General features: G+C 43.3%; 1 protein-coding gene across 1 annotated transcript; it reads right to left on the reverse strand.

Annotated features, from left to right (window-relative positions):
• Positions 1-673: 673 nt before the first annotated feature.
• On the reverse strand, positions 674-21,078 carry TMEM170B (transmembrane protein 170B). Its single transcript, XM_075826635.1, has 3 exons — positions 20,467-21,078; positions 13,060-13,230; positions 674-2,399 (listed from the first exon to the last, which is right to left on the reverse strand). The coding sequence occupies exons 1-3, from the start codon at positions 20,561-20,563 to the stop codon at positions 2,269-2,271; spliced, it is 399 nt and encodes a 132-aa protein (XP_075682750.1). The 5' UTR covers positions 20,564-21,078; the 3' UTR covers positions 674-2,268.
• Positions 21,079-22,230: the final 1,152 nt, after the last annotated feature.

Raw genomic sequence — 22,230 nt, forward strand, 5'->3', positions numbered from 1 at the left:
ATTCCCACCTTTATTGGAGTGTAGAGGATAAAAATTGTAGGGAGACGCAGTCCCAAAACAAGTGTGAATAGTAGGCAGTTGTGCCTTAGCCTACGCGTTTCGAGCACGTCCTGTGCTCTTACTCATGGCAAAAGAATGTCTTTTGCCATGAGTAAGAGCACAGGACGTGCTCGAAACGCGTAGGCTAAGGCACAACTGCCTACTATTCACACTTGTTTTGGGACTGCGTCTCCCTACAATTTTAATCCTCTACACTCCGATAAAGGTGGGAATATCGTTTCCTTTTTAACTTGAAGCACGACTCAGCGCTGGATCATTTCTTTCCTTTCTTGCAATTCATTACACTTTTTATGTCAAATTAAAGTCACTTTCATAAGTGAACATCCACTTTAAATCATCGTGGAATGTACCACTTAGCTATTCAGGTCATCTGGTTAAATACTGGAAATAATAGCATATAAAATATATATTTTAAACATACATTTAGAGAACCTCAGAGAGGATATATAGTGAGAATGCCAAATATCATTGTGATATATTAATGCCTATCAGCAAATGTTACATTATTTATGTTACACTATTTTATTAGCTGGGTTTATATTATTGCTCCTGCAGTCATGCCATAGCTGGAGAAATCATCTCATAGTAAAAGAAAAGAAATGTCAAACCAATGTTTGTTGTACTCAACGGTTTATACCAATGAAAGTAAGGTCTAAAATACAAGTCAAACATTTACGAATGAAATCCTTAAGCATAATATTCATATTTATCATATAATGTTCTTCGCTAGGAATGGAGAAAACGGAAAGTTGTATGTTGAGATACAGATGTAGAAGAGCCATATTTGCCATTTAAAGTATATCTTTCATGAGACTCTCAACGAGAAAAAATACAGACATTGCATGATATAAGTTGTGCTAAAAGCAAATTCAGCTCTGCTACATCTGTATTATGTATGATTTAGTATGCCAGATGATGCAGACTAAGGGCTCATGCAAATGACCCAAGTCCAAAATGGTACAAGTTCTGAGTTGTACAGAGATATAATACGACACACACACTGAACCTCCATGACTTTGATTTCAAACGGAGGCATACATTTTTTTTTCATGGTCCGTAACGACAGAAAAACAATTGTGCTATGTTTCATCGGATGCAGTATTATGAATATTTCCCCTTAAAAGCACTGCTTTTAGGGGAGAATACCTCCGTGATGTGCCATAAGGAAGCACTACACGATGGCACATAGAGTGCCTATGCCTCCGTAGTAAAGAGCCATAGGGACTTTGTGTGCCGACATACAGGCTTCATGCTCTGCCTGCCATGTGCATGAGGCCTAAGGCTGTGTTCTCATCAGCGTTGCTTTCCGTTGAGGGGTTCCCTCTGAGCTTTCCGTCGGGGAACCCCTCAACTTAAAGACAAAGCTGATGTGAACAGGCCCTTAGAATGCAATCCATCAGTAACTATTCTGATGACGTTAGTTGTTAACTGTTTCCTTTCTTAATTGCTATTACAGCATATATAATTGGCTCAGTGGGTGTTACTGGCAGTTCTAGTCACCAAGCGTCTGTATACCAAGGAAATCAGGTAGATGAATCATATTGGACCATTAGAACTAACGTCATGAAAACTTTTGTACTTATTGGCTAATGGACAAGTTTTAAGGTTCATAATGAGATGAAAAGCACTGCTAAATATTTATCACTTTCAAAAAAATTATGTCATCACCTAAGACTAAATTCATTAAAAAAAATAACATAATTCATAATAAAAATAAAAAACTATTTGGCACAGATAAGCCTTTCACCATTTCCTTTTATGCACAGCAGTGGTACCGTGTTCTGTGGACTCCAATGTCAGTGTTCGTACCTCAGAAGAACCTCCAGATATGTGAGTATCTGATGATCAGATTACCCCCAAAGGACTCTGTGAGTATTTGTATCTTATCACTTGTGATGTAATGAAATCTTCAGAACACTGTACACCGCTGCCATGCTCACAGATGACTAGACGACCAGAACAGTTCTGCAAGGTGCTCCTTCCTCCCGCATTGTAGAAAATGTACCTTTTCTTGCCTTTGACTGAGGCACGTGAGGTGCTAGACAATTTATTAGTGCAACAGCTTAGCAATCGGAAGCCACGTTTTCTGAAGAGATGATATTCCCTTTAAATGTGAAGTTCTACTGAGGGTCTCTCTTCAAAATATTGTGATTCATTATTACACAATGGGTAGTGGTCCGCACTACAACATCATGTACTACATATGTCTCATAGTGTGGCAAGAACACGTGAAAAGGAAATGATTACAGACAGAACTGTTTGTCCTACTCCAAACACCAAAGCTTCTAGAGGTGCCATGTTCTTCCCAGCAACTTGATATATGCCCGCAACTGCTGCACCTGTAAAAAGAAAGTCTACATATTATGGAAGTAGATGGCTATCCAAAACTCAATCACTTCTAAATAGCCGCGAGGGCCCATCGAGGGACGAAGCGCGTAAGCTGTATGTACACCACTTCATATAAGGGACTCCCTCCAATATATTTAATAGGGTATCTTATTGAAGCACTATGTTAAGGGGTCTGTCTAGTGATTGAGTCCTTTAAAGCTCTTAATTTTTTTTCTTTTCTAATTATGACCCGTCTTGTTGACAGTATCCATACGGATAGTACAATATTTTGCTGCCAGAATTGCCCCTCCTCTTTGCCACGGTTTAGTAGAGCTTAAAGAGTCTATCAATACAAAGGGCATTTTGCAGATAACAATATATACTGCTGCTGGGTTTAAATCTCACCAAGGACAACATTTGTATGGACTTTGTATGTTATACCCAAGTTTGCCTGGGTTTCTACACTCCAAAAAAAACAAACCATAATGATATGTTATTGGCAGCCTATTAAATTGGATAGGAAGAAGTAGACTATGAGCCCCATTGGGGACAGGGAGTGAACCGAGACGGTGATAATCTCTGTACATCGCTGCAAAATATGTTGGCGCTCTATAAGGCTTATAGTATAAGCAATGGGTAATATATAAGCAAGGGGTTGTCTGGTCATGGGACTTGAATAGCAGCAGAGCTGTAGTGACCCAGCACGGTCGCTATACAATGGTCAGAGCCTTCTGCTTCCAGCACCGACTACTGTATAACTTACGGTGCAGGAGGCAGCTGGAACAGCTGATCGGTGTGGGGTCCAGGTGTCGTACCCCCACCAATCATATACTGGTGACCTCATCAGTATGAAAAACCACAGGCCCGTAAAGGAATGGATGGGTGACTTTGGTGTAGAAGAACTTGACTGGCCCGCACAAAGCCCTGACCTCCACCCCATCGAACATCTTTGGGATGAACTAGAACGGAGATTGCGAGCCAGGCCCTCTCATCTACCATCAGTGTTTGACCTCACAAGTGCTCTTCTGGATGAATGAGCAAAAATTCCCACAGACACACTCCAAAATCTTGTAGAAAGTCTTCCCAGGACAGTGGAAGCTGTTTTAGATGCAAACTGGGGGAGGGACTAACTCCATATGAATGCTTATGGATGTCATAAAAGGTGTAATGTGTAGGTGTCCCAATACTTTTGTCCATATAGTGTACATTTAAATCAGTGATTCATTGTTTAAAGTTCCTCATTTTATTAAAAGTTTTTGTGTATTTCTGTGAATTGCAATATTTCAAACTTTATAAAGGTCAGAAGACATTACAGAAGGAAATCGACTTATTTTTAGAATAGTGCTGGGGGGAAGGAGATTTTTATTTAGCTAATGTGTGAGTCACCAAGCTCAAGTTTTAGACTTCAGCTGTACAGAAGTTAAAAAAAAAAACACAATTTATTTCCAGAGCATTATATATACACAATTTACCAAATGTGAATGAAATATAAATATGATTTGATTCCCCTGTAAATATCCCCTTGAGAAAAGGAATAAAGAAGAGAAATTCAATGACCAGTGTATACAATCATTCCAATCCCTCGTTGTGGTTTAGCTGCTATTACCAGCTGCCTCCATCTGCCAATATATTACACATTGTGCCTCTAAAATACAGGGGCTAAAAATAAGACACAGTTGTGTATTAGAGAGGTTGAATATTTTAGACAATTCCTCTCTATACTACTAGGATATGCGGATTGTGGGAGCTTCCAGTAGGGACCTTATTTCTGAGATGAGGTTGTCCAAAGTAGAAAAAGTAATAAAATGTTATTCATAAAAATCACGGCACAATGACTGCTAAGGCCTCATGCACACGAACGTATTTTTTTCCTCCCGTAAAAACTGGCGTAAATACGGGTACTTTGTCACCAGTATTCCACCCGTATTTACGGACCCGTTTTCTCTGAAAAATTGCACTGCACTAATCAGCAGCCCCTTCTCTCTATCAGTGCTGGATAGAGAGAAGGGGCAGCCATTTAGGGCAGAGTTTCCGTAGCGGAACGCAGCGATTGTAAGTAAAAGAACTTCATACGTACCCCGGCCATTTTCTTGGTGACACGCCCCTCTTTTGACATCCAATCCGACCTCCCTGGATGACGCGGCAGTCCATGTGACCGCTGCAGCCTGTGATTGGCTGCAGCAGGCACACGGGATGAAACGTCATCCCGGGAGGCCGGACTGGAGGAAGAAGCAGGTAAGTTAACTTTTAATACTATTAACTCCAGCGGTAGTCACTGTCCCGGGTGCTGAAAGAGTTACTGCCGATCAGTTAACTCTTTCAGCACCCTGGACAGTGACTATCCCCTGACGTTGCCTAGCAACACTCCCGTAATTACAGGTGCACACACGTAGCCACCCGTAATTACGGGAGCCCCATAGACTTCTATGGGCCCACCCGTGCCGTTATTACGGCCTGAAATAGGATATATTCCATATTTTTCAACTGCGCGGGCACCTTCCCGTAAGCAAACGGGAAGGTACCTGTGGCCAATAGAAGTCTATGGGCCCGTAATCACGTTCATGTGCATGAGGCCTAAGAAATGCTGCCTTATGGCACTGTGGGCATGGGAACAGGGAAGAATAACTCGTTTGCACCTTTTCGCCATGTTCACTTGAGTTTCCTGTTGCTGCTTCGAGTTCCTTCAGCTTTTCAAGATCTTAAAAGCTATGTACACTTTTGAAACCTTTTTTTGTATTACATCAGTGTTTTATGTGATTAGAATTTTTTTTAATTTACTGTTATTAAAAATATTCTTTGATTTTTACAATAGTTTCCATGTATACATACTGTAGAAGCTGTAACCGTTCACTATCAACCGATTCTGCTAGTTGAGATAAAGTTGAGCTGAACTGACTGCTCGCCTGAGAGCGGGTCCTGCGTGTGTCTAACACAAAGGATCACCATAATATCAATCACATTTAGGTTCATGAACTTAGATGTGATCGATATTATTGTGTTCCTGTTATTAAGAATGATTTTATGATCAAACAAATACACATATTTTCCGTTATATAGGTGATCACTACAGTATGCTTGGCACGTTACCACTAAGCAACCCTACAATTACATCTGGGCCACGATCTAGTCATTCACTGGGTGATGATACAAGCTCCTTTTATATCTGCACATTATTTTAAAGGTGTATTCCCAGAATAGACAAATATCACCTATCTACAGGATAGATGATAATTGTATGACTGCTGGGGGCCCTACGGATGGAATACTCACCGATCGCCAGAAAAGGGGTCCTGAACCCCCCATTTCCTCCCCACTGCTTTCCTACAGTGAGGAGGACATTGAATGGAGTGGCGGTCAAAAATGTGTGCTGCCGCTCCAATCAAAATCTATGGGATTGATGGAAACAGCCGAGTGCAGCACTTAGGGGATAATTGTCCATTCTAGTGCAGTCCCTTCAAGGGTTAAGTTGGGAAAAATGGGACGTATGGGCACCACTATGTATGAAAAAAATCTATGTGGGGTGCTGCAGTAACATGCAAAAAATATGCATATTGGGAGAGAGGAAAAGGCACATGTACAAAATTGCGCACACCCAAAATAATAAGAAAAGGATACGAAAAAACAGGAATGAAAATACCAAACTTTATTATACACTACATACAAAATATAAAATCATTTAAAAAACAGAGAGAATCCGCAAACCTGTAAAAATGAAATGGGAAGCAAACAGCAGACAGAAATCTCAAACAGGATTCCAAATGGGACAATGTGAGCCAATATCAAAAGAATACAATAGCCGTATAAATGTATTATGTGCAACTAGTAAACCTGGAAGGTAACCACATGCTGAACCACACAGGAATATCAAGTGCAAGATAATATCTATACCCCAATGTGGGGAAACATAGCCACACAAATATGAAAAAATATATACACCGCGTTCCAAATGATTATGCAAATGTTATTTTTCGCTGATTTTCCTAAATAGTCGATGCAAATGACAGTCAGTATTATCTTCAAGCCATCAACCGTTGGAGTATAATGCAAATTTTATTGAACAAATCTCCTTTTTTTAGAAGGAAAAAACTCAAAATGCACAGTTTCACATTATTATGCACAACAGAGATCAAACATTTTAATGGTTGTAAAGAGAACTAAAATGGTAATTTGTTGAATTTGCAGCATCATATTTACAGAAATCAAAAGCTCTTTCAATCAAAAAAAAACTTAACAGGCCAAGTTACATGTTAACATAGGACCCCTTCTTTGATATCACCTTCACAATTATTGCATCCATTGAATTTGTGAGTATTTGGACAGTTTCTGCTTGAATATCTTTGCAGGATGTCAGAATAGCCTCCCAGAGCTTCTGTTTTGATGTGAACTGCCTCCCACCCACATAGATATTTTGCTTGAGGATGCTCCAAAGGTTCTCAATAGGGTTGCGGTCAGGGGAACATGGGGGCCACACCATGAGTTTCTCTCCTTTTATGCCCATAGCAGCCAATGACACAGAGGTATTCTTTGCAACATGAGATGGTGCATTGTCATGCATGAAGATAATTTTGCTACGGAAGGCACGGTTCTTCTTTTTGTACCACGGAAGAAAGTGGTCAGTCATAAACTCTACGTACTTTGCTGAGGTCATTTTCGCACCGTCAGGGACCCTAAAGGGGCCTACCAACTCTCTCCCCATGATTCCAGCCCAAAACATGACTCCGCCACCTCCTTGCTGACGTCGCAGCCTTGTTGGGACATGGTGGCCATTCACCAACCATCCACTACTCCATCCATCTGGACCATCCAGGGTTGCACGGCACTCATCAGTAAACAACACGGTTTGAAAATTAGTCTTCATGTATTTCTGAGCCCACTGCAACCGTTTCTGCTTGTGAGCATTGTTTAGGGGTGGCCGAATAATAGCTTTATGCACACTTGCAAACCTCTGGAGGATCCTAAGGTTGAGGTTCTACCTTGAGGTTCGCAGGACTCCAGAGGCACCAGCGGCTTCAAATACCTGTTTGCTGCTTTGCAATGGCATTTTAGCAGCTGCTCTCCTAATCCTATTAAGTTGTCTGGCAGAAACCTTCCTCATTATGCCTTTATCTGAATGAACCCATCTGTGCTCTGAATCAGCCACAAATCTTTTCACAGTACGATGATCACTCTTACGTTTTCTTGAAATATCCAATGTTTTCATACCTTGTCCAAGGTATTGCACTATTTCACGCTTTTCGGCAGCAGAGAGATCCTTTTTCTCTCCCATATTGCTTGAAACCTGTGGCCTGCTTAATAATGTGGAACGTCCTTCTTAAGTAGTTTTCCTTTGATTGGGCACACCTGGCAAACTAGTTATCACAGGTGTCTGAGATTGATTACAATGATCCAAAGAGCCCTAAGACACAATACCATCCATGAGTTTAATTGAAAAACTAATAATTCAATGTTTATGACACTTAAATCCAATGTGCATAATAATTTGGAACACGGTGTATAAGACGCAGTTTTTAGCAAGAATAAATCTTGCTAAAAAGTCCCTGCGTCTTATAGTCAGCAGTCAAGGGACCCGGCAGTGCCGGGCCCCCTGACCGCTTCTTACTTAACCCTTTCCCGACCCATGATGTGCCGGCACATCATGGAGCGGGGAGGGGATGATTTTTGGAGCGGGCTCATGCGCTGAGCCAGCTCCATACACTGTGTCAGCTGACGGCCAGGAACAGCGATGGCTAGTTAAATAACTAGTTAAATGCCGTGGTCAATAGCAACCGCTGCATTTATAGGGGTCTTCCCATGAAGGACATTTATGACGTATCCACAGGATATAATCCAAAAAATAAAGTGTTTGAAGCAGCACAAATCCCGAAATCAGGAGCGGTGACACGCTGTAAGATCAGACAAACCCAGTCTGACGTAATGTAATCCTCAGAAAAAGCATGGTTGAACAGCAGAACACGTCTCCAAAATTTCAATCAATATGTTCTTTTATTGGTCAAACATCCTTGAGAAAGTCCCTCCACTTGTCACGGGTCGAAACGTTGCCATTTTTTACTGGATGTTTGACCAATAAAAGAACATATTGATTGAAATTTTGGAGACGTGCGCTGCTGTTCAACCATGCTTTCTCTGAGGTATCCACAGGATATGTCATAAATGTCAGATAGATGCGGGTCTCACCTCTGGGACCTGCACCTATCTCTAGAACGGGGCCCCCTAAACCCCATTTTAGCTTACACGCTCCGCTGTCTCCCGGCCACTTCCTGGTTAGGTGGTCGGGAGTTACGGAAACAGCCGAGTGCTCGCTGAGCTACGCTGTTTCCGTAACTCCCATAGAAGTGAATGGGAGTTACGTTAATGGCGTAGCACCGCGAGCTACGCTGTTTCCAGAACTTGGCAGCTTCGAAAACAGCATAGATGCTCGAGTTATGGAAACAGTGTAACACGCTGAGCTACTCTGTTTCCGTAACTCCCATAGAACTGAATAGTAGTTAAGGAAACAGCGTAGAATGCTACGCTGCCTCTGTAACTGTCATTCACTACTATGGGAGATACGGAAACAGCGTAGCTCAGCAAGTTACGCTGTTTCCGTAACTCATCCATGTATTGCAGTGTAGTGTACCAGCGATCTAATGATCACTGGTTCAAGTCCCCTAGGGAAACTAATAAAATGTGTAAAAAAAGAAAAGCTAGATACATTTTCAGGAGTGTAAAGAAATATTAAAAGTTAAAAAAAAAAAAGCTTTTCCCATTTTTTCCCAAGCACAATGTAAAAAAAAATAAAAAAAAAAATGAAATAAAAAGTGATAAAAAAAATCGTATGTACCCAAAAATGGCTCTCAGAATGTGGTGAAACAGAACAAATTATTTTTTTTAACAAATACTTTTTGCTTTGTAAAACTAGTAAAATATGATTTTTTTTCCCTATTTTCTGTTGTCTAAAACCTGGGTACGTCTTATAGTCAGGTGCGTCTTATAGTCCGAAAAATTCGGTGTATATTTTTTTCATATTTGTGGGGCTATAGTTTCCCCACATTGGGGTATAGATATTATCTTGCACTTTGTATTCTTGTGTGGTTCAGCATGTGGTTACCTTCCAGGTTTACTAGTTGCACATAATACATTTATACGGCTATTGCGTTCTTTTAATATTGGCTCACATTGTCCCATTTGGAATTCTATTTAAGATTTGTTTGCTTCCTGTTTCATTTTTACAGGTTTGCTGATTCTCTATGTTTTTTTATATGGTTTTATATTTTGTATGTAGAGTATAATAAAGTTTGGTCTTTCCATTTCTGTTTTTTTCTTATCTTTTTCTTATTATTTTAGGTGTGCGCAATTTTGTACATGTGCCTTTTCCTCTCTCCCTTTAAGGGTTAAGGTCTAGAATTAAAAAGAATAAGGCCCTGTTCACTTAGCATGTACGCTGGGAAAAGCTCCCAGGCGTACACACTAAGCGTATCTATAGAGCTCCATTACCCAAATGGAGGCCAAAAGTGTGTCAAATCGATCTACCGCAAAAAAAGAAGGGTTTAATACAGTGGAAACAGTATAGAGTAAAAAAAAGTATACCGCGTGACATACATTTTTTTTATTGGTAGCCCATGGACGACATTTTGCACTTTATGCCTATACAGTGGGATACCTCTCACCTTCCATTGGAGGTATACGTCGGAAGTTTTCCCGGCAAATACATCAAACGGAGGGCCAAAAGGTGATGTGAACAGGGCCTAAGTATAATAACTGATGTCTATGGAACCTGGGTACAGCAAGTAACAGTGTTTATGGAGAAGTGTTTCACAAGAGCTCTCTTTCAACTCTTCACAGGCGACTCTTCTGGCTTTTGAAAAGCTGTTCTAGCACTTGCTACTCATGCGGCACATCACACCTCTCCAGTTATAGATTACTATGGAAAACCGCTAATCATATGATCTACTGTCTGGAAATCACTGGCGTAAAAAATGCCCATGTATCCCCACACATTTAGTGCTGTGAAAAAGTATTTGCTCCTCATCCAATTTCTTCTATTTTTTGATAATTTGTCACATTTAGATGTTTCAGATTTAATATAATATAAAGACAACACAAGTAAAATTAACAGCTTTTAATTGATCATTCCATTTATTGAGGATAAAGACTTATTCAAAACGTATATCACCCAAGTGAGAAAGTTATTGCCCCCTTAAACCTAATAACTTGTTTTGCCACCCTTGGCAGTACCAACTGCAATCAAACATATGCCATAACTTGTGTTGAGTCTTTTACATCACTGTGGAGGCATTTTAGCCCACTCTTCTTTGCAGAATTGTATTAATTTGGCTTCATTGGAGGATTTTTGAGCATGAACTGCACATTTAAGGTCCTGTCACAACATCTCAATGAGATTCAAGTTAGGACTTTAACTCGGCCACTTTAAAACCTTAATGTTTCTTTTGAACCATTTAGAGGTGGACTTGCTTGTGGGCTTCGGATCATTGTCCTGCTGCATAACCCAAATGTGCTTAAAGGGGTATTACGGTTACAACAAGTTACCTCCTATCTGTAGGGTATGGGGTAACTTGCTAATCATTGGGTGTGCGACAGCTGGGACCCCTTGCTTGAACCGAGCCGCAGGTCGCTCATGCGCACTGCCACTTTATTTATTCTCTATGGGAGCGCCGGAGATAGGCGAGTACAGCATGTTGCTATTTCCGGCGCTGCTGTAGAGAATGAATGGAGCGGCAGTGCGCATGAGCGACCTACCGCTCGCTTCAAACGAGGGGTTCGGGAACACCGTTCTCGTAAACTGTGGGGGTCCCTGCTTTCAATACCCACCGATCTGCATTGCATCCCACCATAAGAACATCATACCCCTAGTAGGGTAGGTGGTAACTTGGTGTAACCGGGATACCCCTTTAAACTTTAGGTCACAAACTGACAGGCGGACATTCTCCGTTAGGATTGTCTGATAGAGCAGAATTCATGGTTCCATCAATTATGAGAAGTCATCCATGTCCTGCAGAAGAAAAGCAGCCCGATCACACTACCACCACCATGTTTGACTGTTGGTATGATGTTCTTATCCTGGAATGTGGTGTTAGCTTTACACCAGATGTAACGAGACCCATGTCTTCTAAAGAGTTCCACCTTTGACTCATCAGCCCACAGAAAATGATCCCAAAAGTCTTGGGGGTCATCTAGATGTTCTTTGGCAAATGTGAGATCAGCTTTTGTGTTCTTTTAATTCAGCTGTGGTTTGGAGCCTGCAACTCCCCATTGTGGAATCGTGTACATTGACCTTAACTGAGGCAAGTGAGACCTGTAGTTCTTTAGATGTTCGTTTGGGTTCCTTTGTGACCCCTTGGATGAGTTGTCGATGTGCTCTGAAATTTTGGTAGGCCGGCCACTCTTGAAAAGGTTCACTACTGTTCCACGTCTTCTCCAATTGTGGATGATATGTAGATTAGAAAAGAGACACGGCGCCACAAATGAGAATCTGATAATTATCAGAAGAATGGTGAGTGCGGTGATTCCGCTTACCTCGGGTGGTGGACACCTTAAGGCTTGGAAAGCTGCAGCCAGGTCCACGTCACAGTCAAAGCATGTTTGCTGTCAATGTTATAGTGCGATTAGGTTGAGAAAAACGAGACCATCGGCGCTGCTTGGTTAAAGATAATCCACAACTATTCCAGTGGGTAAAGTAATAAAAGGATTTATTGATGACAGGCTACGCGTTTCGACACCGTACCGGCGTCTTCCTCAGGCCAAAATCAATTGATTTTGGACTGAGGAAGACGCCGGTACGGTGTCGAAACGCGTAGCCTGTCATCAATTGTGGATGATGGCTCTCACTGTGGTTTGCTTGAGTCCTAAAATCTTAGCAATGGCTTTGTAACCCTTTCCAGACTGGAAGATTTTCATTACTTTGGCATCTGTATTTGAATCCCTTTATAACGTGGCATCACGTGCTGCTTTTAGATACCTTCTAGCCTTCTTCACATCGCCAGACAGCTTCTATTTAAGTGATGTTTCAATTCAACAGGTCTGGCAGTAATCATGCTTTGGTGTGGCTAGTGAAATTGAACCCAATTGTTAATTGAATTTGGTTAACTGGTTGGGCAATTATTGTTTAACATAGCGCCAGGAGGGGCTGGACAGCATTTTTCCTTCAATAAACCAAATAATCATTTAAAAACAGCATTTTGTGTTTACTTGAGTTGTCTTTGTCTAATATTAAAAGTAGTTTGTTGATCTCAAACATTCAAGCACGACAAATATGCAAAACTAGTCTTTCCCCCGTATTATCACCTAGGTATGCTGATGCTGCACGCAACTAAACGTGCTGATTTTTGCCATGAGAATTATGGAGTATCGGTAAACCACCATGAGAGTCTATCGAGCCAGTAAGAAATGATTGTACTGATGGATTGGAGCATTATTGTATATGTATCATAATACACTACTAATTGTATATAAAGAAGATAAGCATTGAAGTACTCTGGCCTGCCGTGCATTATTAGATTGTGAATTTGGATTGGAGGTAAAAGGGATAGACGGATCTCTGGAGGTTCACCTATTCGTTGGTCAAACAGTATAGGAATATTATGGATTCATAATTTATCACAGATCACCATCTGTTTACTCAGATTCACCAATCCCCAATATGTAATCTGTACAAGACTACAATATAACACTTACTAGTTATCATTGCTCCGGTGACAGAAGCTAGGAACCCAATGCTGACCAAGACCACACATATCAGCCTCCCCTGCTTGTGCCTCTGGAGCATGACAAACATCAGAACTCCCGCTGCTCCATGGACAAAGAGAGAAGAGAAGAGGGCCCATAGGAACACCCAATACCACATCTCTGAAAGAAAAGCAAGAAGTCATTTAGCAAGAGTCTGAAGATATCTCTTTCTATAAGATATTGTATGTATCAAACAGTAGGAAGAATGGGAGGACAGGATCCGTGAATATAAAACACGCAGTCTACCAGCAATAACGAGCTGTCATCATAATCTCATAGAGAATTCACAATACAAGAGAAGTATTATTTCTGCAAGTGACTCATCTTTGAGTCAGGAAATTCAGCCGACTCTACACATATTTGCCATGGTTTTTGCAATGATAGGTAAAAAAAAGGTAAAATAAAACTGAAATGCGTGACGTGACTTTGGAATTCATAAAGCCGTGCTTTCTTCTATCTCTCATAAAAGTTCATGTAAATGTTGTACAACAGGGCAAATTTGCATAAACTTTGCTTCAAGAAGGGTAAAAGAAGAAAAAAAATAAATAAATACCCAAAAACGTATAATGTCTTCTTCGGTCCTTCTTTAGCAATTGCATCTCTTGAGAATCTGTTATGTTAAAGTGGTGCAGATCATGCACAGTGGGAAGCAATTTAGGTGAATTTGCTATTTTGGTATTACCCTTGGCAGTACTGGACTTTCTGGGATAAAATGTTTTCCCACTTTAGACATTTATGGCATATACACAGGATGCCATAAATACCTGATAGGTGGGGGTACCACTTATGGGAACCCCACCAAGCAGGAGAATGTGGCCCCCTGACCCCATTTTTGGAAACAAAGACAAGCGTCAATCGCATCCATCTAGAGAGTGTAGCTCTCTCCATTGTAGACTATGGGAGTCACCTCTCCTTTTAGACTCCTCATGGATGCGGCTGCTGTACGCCTTTCTTTGCTTGAAGAACAGGGGTATGTTTGAAGTGGGAATTCCCCCTTAATAAAAAAAAAATTTGAATTCAATATTGCCATAAATAAGTTAAAAAAGCTTGATATTCTTTATTTAAAGGGAGTCAGGCATGAGATTTTAGGCTAGCCAACGTCTGACACCACTATTAAAAAAACTTTTTCTCCATCACGCACCGTATGCAAATTAAGTTGGAGAGTATGCCGAACCCGGAAGCGTCCGGCATTTACAGCTCCCCTTCCCATGCAGTTAATTGACGTCTCTACTTGTATGACGCAGAAGAATAAAACATATTTTTTACCCTGATGCAGGCCCATCAGAGAGGAGTCCGGCGTAATTGGGCATATGCGTATATGAAGCCGAGGACAGTACACCTCACTTCCGGGCTGTTGACAGTAACTACCGTAGTAAGTCACTTTACTAACTATTGCCTAAATGTCCGATTTCGACGTGGGCAGAACAATGGAAAGCCCAGATGCAGATGTGAACGGAGCCTTACATGGTCACTCAGTTTTTCATTACATCTTTTAGTAACCAGATTCACAGCTGTGCCACAAACATTCATTTTTTTAACCAATAGAACTACACGGCCAGCGTTCTTCATTGATTTAGAGATGTTTTTGTATCCATCCCGACTGGTACTTTTCAGAGATCTTGTCATGATAGTCCTATTACAATCACGAGACACATCTCCATACAAGTGCGCTTCATTCGGCTAATCATGTGACCAAAACCAATTGGGTGGTCCAAAGATGGTCTATATATGTCAAAGTAATGGATTATTAGTTATGCTGTCTATTACTTTCTTAAATAACTGTAATAAAAGTAGTTCACATAGAAGAGATTTATTTTTCTGTTGACCAGTATCTAATGAATATTTTTTAGGCACTTTACAGGTTGATAATAAGAGTCTAGGCAAACTCAAAAACATCTATAGAACAATGTGTGATAGAAAATTAGTCACCAACAATTTTGGGCTGAAATGCTAAAGAAAAAATCTTCTTCCTTATTTAATAAATAACATTTAGATTAGTTCCCTGAATAATTGGCTAAATTTAAAGTGCCCATCCATACAACCCGAAGTAACGTGGTCAGGGATGCCTGGTAACAATGTATCACCCTCCTGTGGATCCTAAAAGGTTACATTAATATATGATCTGTTTCTGCATCCAAGGACAAAAGATTTTTTATTTGTATGTGGAAATAATTTTTAATGTTCTTAGATACTTAGTTCTTCCTTTATAGGGTTTTCCAGTCAATGCACCAATTTGGAGGTATCTCTATACCTGCCATTTATATTGATGTATAGTGACATAGCCACTTAAAGAGGCTCTGTCACCAGATTATCAAATCCCTATCTCCTATTGAATGTGATCGGCGCTGCAATGTAGATAACAGCAAAGTTTTTTTTTTAAAAACGATCATTTTTGCCCAAGTTATGAGCAATTTTATATTTATGCAAATGAGCTTTTCGATGGACAACTGGGCGTGTTTTCTCGTTTTACCAACTGGGCGTGTATTGTGTTTTTACCAACTGGGCGTTGTGAATAGAAGTGTATGACGCTGACGAATCAGCATCATACACTTCTCATCGTTCCCACCAAGCTTCTTTCACTGCAGAAATACAGCGTGACGTCACCCACAGGTCATTCAACATTGTCGTCGGACAAAGAAGATACATCGGCTCCAGGCGTCCAAAAGGTTAATATGCTCGTCTCTAGGGAGTTTGCTATGCTTACCTGCACATACCCTGCACTGTAGCCTCTGACGTCTGGAGCTGATGTGTCTTCTCTCTACCGACGCCAAGGTTTAAGGACCTGTGGGTGACGTCACGCTGTGTGTCAGCAGTGAAAGAAGCTGGCTGGGAATGATGACGTCACCCACAGGTCCTTCAACCTTGGCGTTGGAAAGAGAGAAGACACATCAGCTCCAGGCGTCAGAGGTTACAGTGCAGGGTATGTGCAGGGTATGTGCAGGTACGCATAGCAAACTCCCTAGAGACGAGCATATTAACCTTTTGGACGCCTGGAGCCAATGTATCTTCAATGTTGAAGGACCTGTGGGTGACGTCACGCTGTATTTCTGCAGTGAAAGAAGCTGGGTGGGAACGATGAGAAGTGTATGATGCTGAGTTGTCAGCATCATACACTTCTATTCACAACGCCCAGTTGGTAAAACGAGAAATCACGCCCAGTTGTCCATTGAAAAGCTAATTTGCATAAATATAAAATTGCTCATAACTTGGGCAAATTTTTTTTTAAAAAAACAACAACTTTGCTGTTATCTACATTGCAGTGCCGATCATCTTCAATAGGAAATAGGGATTTGATAATCTGGTGATAGAGCCTCTTTAAGGCCCTATTACACTGGCTGATAATCGACCGATGCAGTGAGCGCCGTTTGCTCCTGTCACACTGAGCTATGGATGGGGACGAATGGTCGTTACTCCGAGCGCTCATCCCCATACGTTATTATCATGTCGGCAGCGCGTCTCCCTGTTTACACAGGGAGATGTGCTGCCGACAACGATAATATTTAACTCTTGTAAAACGAAACCACCAGCAGATGATCGAGCGTTTGCTCGTTCATCTGCTGATCGCTGCCGTTTGCACAGGGCAATTATCGTCAACGAGTGTTGTATGAACGCTTGTCTGCCCGATAATCGCCCAGTGTAAAACCCCCTTTAGGCTGAATTCAGACGAGTGTTTTAAAACTTATTTGTGTTTCTTCAGGGTAAAACTGCAAATTTTGAGTTGAATCAGTATTGTGTCAGAGTGCGTTCAGTTTGTCAGTTTTTATCGCCTGTGTAACATCAGTGATCATGTTTTTCACGTAAAAACTCCCTGCTTTTTTTTCAGCCTCTCATTGACAGCTATATGTGAAAATGGACCGCACTCGGATAGCATCAGTGTGCCGTTCAATTTACTCACAGACCTATTGACTTGAATAGACAAGTCTAGTGCGAGAATCGGACCAATGTAGTGCATGCTGCGATTTTCTCTACAGGGAACGATGGTCTGTGCGTAAAATCGGACATGTGAACAAGCCTATTGAGTTAAATAGATCGGTGTTCAGTTCTACACTTGGACAGCACCCGGACGTGAACATCAATCCTCTGAATAGGCCCTCGGTCATTGGAAATGTTGAACAAATCCAATCATTTTTAAGATTGTGGAGATCCCAGCAGCCAGACCTCTCCCCCACATCACACTTTCATGGCTTGCTCGTCTGATTTAAATGCATTTGTTTAGTCTTTGAACCATTTTGACCCCAAGGGTGTACATACCATAGAGGCAGACCATGCAGCTGCTATGGAGCCCTTGAAGAGGGGGAGGCAAGCTCTGGTTATTGCATCTACTTAGATACTAGTGGTGGGAAGCTCGACTAGGAACTGTTAATACGAACGTTCGTCAGCAAATATTCTGCATCTTATCGGCAGCCGATCCCGTTTAAACAGGGAGATCTGCTGCCGACAAGCGACCATTTTTGTGCCGCATAAAAAATCCAAGATCAACCAAAAAACAAACGTTCGCTAATTTGTTGGCTGATCACTGCCCTTTTTACACTAGATAATGATCAAGAACGAGCGTTCACCCCATTTATTGGCCTGTGTAAAAAGGCCTTTAGTCGGTCAGCATGTCTATTCTGTGAGACGTTGAACGATTCTGACTGTAAATCTCCTCATACAGTGTCTGCCAATATGTATGTTTTCCTGTGTTGGTGCTAGTTTAATGACTTAAAGGTGTTCTCCAGGTTGGTGGCTATTTTTCATACTGATGATCTATCCACAGGATAAGTAATCAGTATATGATCGTGGGGGTCCGACACCCGGACCTTGCACCGATCAGCTGTAACGGCTGCCTCTTGGCGCCGGAAAGCTATGCAGTGGTCGGTGCCGGAAGCAGACTGCTCTGTACACTGTGTAGCGGCCGTGCTGCAGTACCGCAGCTCTGCTCCCATTCACTTGAATAGGAGAAAGGCTGTTAAACACCCCTGGTAGCTGCTTAGCTCTGAGGAATACAAAATATCAGGCATATTGAAATCCAACATGCCAAACCCTTGTTCCCCTTATGTCTGCCTTCGGGGGCCAGTTGAGATGCCCTCATACACATCAGCTGGCCTCAATGACATTTGGTGATTTCGTTTGCATTAATCTAATGTGTATGTCCAGCCTAATACTTAAGGTACTCTTAAATGGCACGATGCGGGCCGTGTAAATTAGCGCCGATCAATGAGACCGATCGTTGTTTATCGGCGCTCCTTCCACAAGGAGCTAGTACGGGGATGAGTGCTTGTTACTTCGATCGCTCATCCCCATAGATTTCTATCATGTCGGCAGCACGTCTCCCTATTTACACACGTGCTGCCCACAACGATAATATTTTCGGCATTTAAAACGATACAATCAGTCGATGAATGGGCATTTGCCCTGTTTACACCCGCCTGTGCCTGATAATTGGCCGCTGTAAAAGGGCCCTAAGTTTTGCATACGGTTCACAAGGGACCTGAAGCATGCTACAATCCGAACACAGATACATTTAGTATGCCCTGACTGTGCTAGTGTAAAGACAATGCAAGCTTGTTGTTCCTAAATACTAAGTGACAGTTCTAGTGCCAAAGACATCAAAATGCCAAGGAGTACCTACTTTTTGGTTAGAGCAATAGAAACACCACTATCCGAAACGTATCTGTAGGGGATGTAGAGGTAGCAGTCAAACCTGGTCCCTGAGGGGTCCCAAAGGCCCCTCTGCCATCAAAGAATAATAATTATAAATGCCACATGATAGGTGGGAGGGCTGTTACAGATTTTGCATTAGGGCCCAGGAACTTTAAAGGGGTTTTCCCATAATCATTATTTATCACCTATCCACATCGATGGTGGTCCGACTGCTGAGACCCTCGCCAATCACGAGAACGGGCTTACCTTGCCGTACCTGGGAGCCCCATAGGGATGGAGCAGTAGTTCATATGTTCGACCACCGCTCCATTCATTTCTATGGGGCTGCCGCTTCGCTATCTTCCACAGTCCCATAGAAATTACAAGATCGGTGGTCGAGCACGAGCACTACCACTCCCAGGATCGGAAGGTAAGCCAGTTCTCATGATCGGTGGGGGTCCCAGCGGTTGGACCGATCAGATATTTTCATCTATCCTGTGGACAGGTGATAAATAATGATTATGAAAAAACTCCTTTAAGTAACACTTCTACCCACTATTCCATCAATTTATGGTTACAGTGATCTGATGTCTTCAGTAATGAGTCCACCCCTGACAATAAGTAACGGCTGTGTACCAGGTCCTGTGTTTCCCTATAAGCACTCAGGGCCAGCCTTTGGGGTGTGGGCGATCTGTGCCATCGCACAAGGCGCATCACTCCAGCAGGTGGAAGAGGGCGCTGCGCTGGCTCCCTTCCCCTGCTTGTGAAGCGCCCAGGCCCAGGGACTCTAATGATGCCTTTCTGTCCGGGCGCTCCTTCTCTGCTTAGTGGCGTAACAACCACTGTAGAAGCCATAGCGGCTGCTAGCGATGCCACCGAGCATAGAGTGCACCGCTATGGCTGCTACAGTGGTAGTGACACTTCATTCAATAGTATCTACGTCCTTAGGACTCAGATACTATTGAATCCTATGGCAGAACAGGGAGGTATCTCCCTGCTCTGCCATTTACTAGGCTACAGGCCGTTCAGCCTGTCTACAAGGGGGAGGGGGGGGGGGCTATATGGCACTGTCTACAATGGGGAGGTGGGGAGCTGTATGTCACTATCTACAAAGGGGAGATGGGGGGCTGTATGGCAGAATCTTCAGACAGGATGTATGCACAATCTACAGGGGGGCTGTATGGCACAATCTACAAGGGGGGTCTGTGTGTGACACCGAGGGGAGGGGGTACATTATACTGTGGGGGGGACACTAAGGGGGCATTATACTGTGTAGGGGACACTACAGGGGGCAATATACTGTGTGTAGCACTTAGGGGACACTATACTGTGTGGGGGGCACTAAAGGGGGCATTATACTGTGTGGGGGCATTAAAAGGGCATTATACTGTGTGAGGGGATTATACTTTTTTATAGGGCATTTTTTTATGATGGGGAGGGGCGTCGAAAGAAAATTTCGCACAGGGCACCATCTATCCTAAGGCCGGCCCTGTAAGCACTCCTGTGTTATGTGAGTTGTGGGATGATCATGGGAAAACTCATTGTGGACTAATAAATGCTTTATATATTGAGGCCTTAGAATGGACTGTGTAAATGTAGGGGAGAAGTGACAATGGATGAGAGTGAGTCACCCTCTCATTATCTCCCCCTCTCCTTAGTAGGGTGCTACACCCCCCATGTGGGTCACTAATGGGCATCTATGAGGCCTGATGTGCTGTGACATGTGCCACTCACCGGTCAGGGTCCTCAGCACCGTCCCGTGTGCCCACAGGCTCAGCACTTGCTGTACAGACAGGTTGATCATTGACAGGTCCTCCTTCTCCGCCTTCATTGTGCTCCTCAGCCGGCAAGGTGCTAGAGGAAGGGGACGAGTGAGTCTCGGGGCTCCCAGACAGCTGCTCCTCTTCCTCCAGCAGCAGCACAAGGAGTTCAAGCAGCAAGAGGCCAAACAACGATGGCCTGGGGATAAGCGGAGGGCGCAGCTGGACCGGGGAGGAGAAGCAGCCTCGCAGGGGAGACATTGAGGAAGAGGGCTGCTGCTGCAAGGCGCTCCCTAGCCTTGCCCGACTAGCACGTACTGGCAGCCAGTGAGGCGCTACCGCTGTGGGCAACGAGCTGCCACAAGCCCGGCACTGCTGTGAGTTGTGCACCGCACGGAGCCGAGCAGCCAACCTGCATCCTCCAGCACCATTATCCCCATCAGATGTCTCCTCCTTCCCCTCATCATCATCACCCCAGTCACCATCATCATCCTGGAGGAGGAGACTGCGAGGCTGGATGTGGCGCTCCACTCTCCCTGCTGCTACTCCTATACAGGGACCTTCCTTCTATACTCTGCTCCCGGACTAGTCACCATCTCCGAATCTGTACCCCGCACACAGTAACAGCCTCCTCACCCCACACAGTAATAGTGCCGCATCTGGGCCACACACATTAATAGTGCTCCTTTCAGAGCCCCCACGCTGTAATAGTGCCCCCACACAGTAACAATGCCACCACACAGTTACAATGCCCCCACACAGTAATAGTGCCCCCACACAGTAACAATGCCACCACACAGTTACTATGCCCCCACACAGTAATAGTGCCCCCCGCAGTACTAGTTCCCCCACACTGTAATAGTGCCCACACACAGTAACAATGCACCCCACGGTAATAGTGCCCCCACACAGTAACAGTGCCACCACACAGTAACAATGCCCCACACAGTAATAGTGCCCCCACAAAGTAATAGCCCACACTGTAATGGTGCCCCCACACTGTAATAGTGCCCCCACACAGTAATAGCACCCCCACACTGTAATAGCGCCCCCACACTGTAATAGCGCCCCACACTGTAATAGTGCCCCCACACAGTATCAATGCCCCCACACAGTAATAGTGCCCCAGCACAGTAATACTGCCGCATCTAAACCACGCACATTAATAGTGCTCCTTTCAGAGCCCCCACACAGTATTAGTGCCCCCACGCTGTAACAATGCCACCACACAGTAACAATGCCCCCACACAGTAATAGTGCCCCCACACAGTACTAGTGCCCCCACACTGTAATAGTGCCCCCACATAGTAACAATGCCACCACACAGTAACAATGCCCCCAGACAGTAATAGTGCCCCCACACAGTACTAGTTCCCCCACACTGTAATATTGCCGCATACAGTAACAATACCCCCCACAGTAATAGTGCCCCCACACAGTAACAGCGCCCCACACAGTTACAGCGCCCCCACACAGTAACAATGCCCACACAGTAATAGTGCCCCCACAAAGTAATAGCGCACACTGTAATAGCGCCCCCACACTGTAATAGTGCCCCCACACATTAATAATGCCCCCACACAGTAATAGCGCCCCCACGGTGTAATAGCGCCCTACACTGCAATAGCGCCCCACACTGTAGTAGCGCCCCACAATGTAATAGCGCCACACACTGTAATAGTGCCCCCACACAGTATCAATGCCCCCACACAGTAATAGTGCCCCAGCACAGTAATAC

Source organism: Rhinoderma darwinii, chromosome 5, assembly GCF_050947455.1.
Source record: "Rhinoderma darwinii isolate aRhiDar2 chromosome 5, aRhiDar2.hap1, whole genome shotgun sequence".
Lineage (NCBI taxonomy): Eukaryota > Metazoa > Chordata > Amphibia > Anura > Rhinodermatidae > Rhinoderma > Rhinoderma darwinii.